Consider the following 1,580-nt stretch of genomic DNA (forward strand, 5'->3'; position numbering starts at 1 on the left):
CTAAGCTCACCCCAAATGGGATAGGTAGTGGATCCCTCTACTGTTGATCCTTTAGCATACATCACTAGGATAGTGATAATGAGTAGGCGTGAATCATCAGCGTTAGCAGGATCGACATGAACAGAGGAAAATACAATAATATCATACCCATCATACCTTACAGGTTATTGTGAGTGTTCGAGTCATAATGGGAAAGCACTGAAAATCTTAAACAGTACTGGTAATCAGCGTGGAAAGGTCGCGAGTACGAATCCATGCAGAGGCATTATTATCCAGATAACCATAACCCAACAACAACAAGCACCAGAGGAGTCATAAACCACCATTGAGATTATCACTATTATTATCCAACCGCCACACTTTCCTCTATGAATAATGATGATTGTATCGGGATCCCAACAAGAGAGTTTCGCCGATTAAAAAGTGTTACCCTGATCAACTCTAATCCAACCTCTTTTGTATGTTTCCGGAGGGTAGAAGTCCGAGGACATGGGCCTGAAGCCAGCAGCAACACCAAGTATATAACAACAACAAAACCCTCGTGTATACCATCCAGTCTTCACTCCATACATCTCGAATACAGCCCACATACAAACGACGCTGAGCACTACCATCACTATCTGTATAGTACCTATAATGGATCATAATACATAACTATAGATGAAGATGCCACTGACTAGCCTTATTCTTGCTTCCTTTAAAGTAGTTAACGTTCGGTAACCTCACTGCAATAAGCATACAGACCCCCGAGGTAATCATCATAAAGGAAGCTGCCAATCCTTCCCCAAGGTACTGTCCACGCATCTATAATGATGATGATCTATATCCAATCATTAATGCCTTCCCTCTCCTCTACCCCATGCATAATCCATTCAGGATTACCATCAGCATCCCTTCCTTGCATAACCATACCCTGGAGTATGTTAGAGAATATGCCAGACATCGATATGAACTATGAACACCATGAACAATGATAACTAAGTGTATTAATATTATCACCTGTATACATAGTGCTATAATAGCACAGGTAATAGGCCACGTTCTAGCACTATAAATAGCTAAGATTCCAGCTGCTACCAACAATATACCACCGAATAGCATCTTTAATAATGACTAAAATGATAATACATTCTCGAGTGTAATAAGAAGTAATCGATCGTTAACACTCACAGATAACTTCTCATGAGAGGTACGGAAGACTTTCACATCTCGAGTTGTCTTCTGATTCATCCATTCCAAGAAATCCTCAGGGGTATGATCATATTTGGTTATTCTAAATTGGTCACCTGACTTAATCATTACAGCACCAGACCTTTTCTTCTTAGTCAATGCTGACTTGGGACCAAAATGTACCTATTATCATATTACTAGCATCAACACTTCCTCTCCGAGTGTAAAAGTGAATACTAATACTACCAATAAGGGTACTGCCTTGAGCTCATGTACTCGTTGTATTTCACTGTTGGTATAGGCATCGATAACTCCAAAGAAAACAGGATCCTTCTCATCAGTATGAGCACCGACCTGTACATCAGTTCAATAACACAGACATATCCTACTACTACTACTCCATAATATGA

At 40.0% G+C, this 1,580-nt stretch overlaps 1 protein-coding gene across 1 annotated transcript; it reads right to left on the bottom strand.

Annotated features, from left to right (window-relative positions):
• Window positions 1-416: 416 nt before the first annotated feature.
• Window positions 417-1,286, bottom strand: Pmar_PMAR007711 (conserved hypothetical protein; the record flags this gene model as incomplete). The annotated part of the gene is made up of 6 exons (XM_002781789.1): window positions 417-495; window positions 550-631; window positions 678-804; window positions 857-952; window positions 1,000-1,113; window positions 1,171-1,286. Coding segments are annotated over 6 exons (614 nt in total), but the record flags the coding sequence as incomplete, so codon positions are not given.
• Between the last annotated feature and the right edge of the window lie 294 nt (window positions 1,287-1,580).

This window comes from Perkinsus marinus (assembly GCF_000006405.1).
Source record: "Perkinsus marinus ATCC 50983 genomic scaffold scf_1104296941556, whole genome shotgun sequence".
NCBI lineage: Eukaryota > Perkinsozoa > Perkinsida > Perkinsidae > Perkinsus > Perkinsus marinus.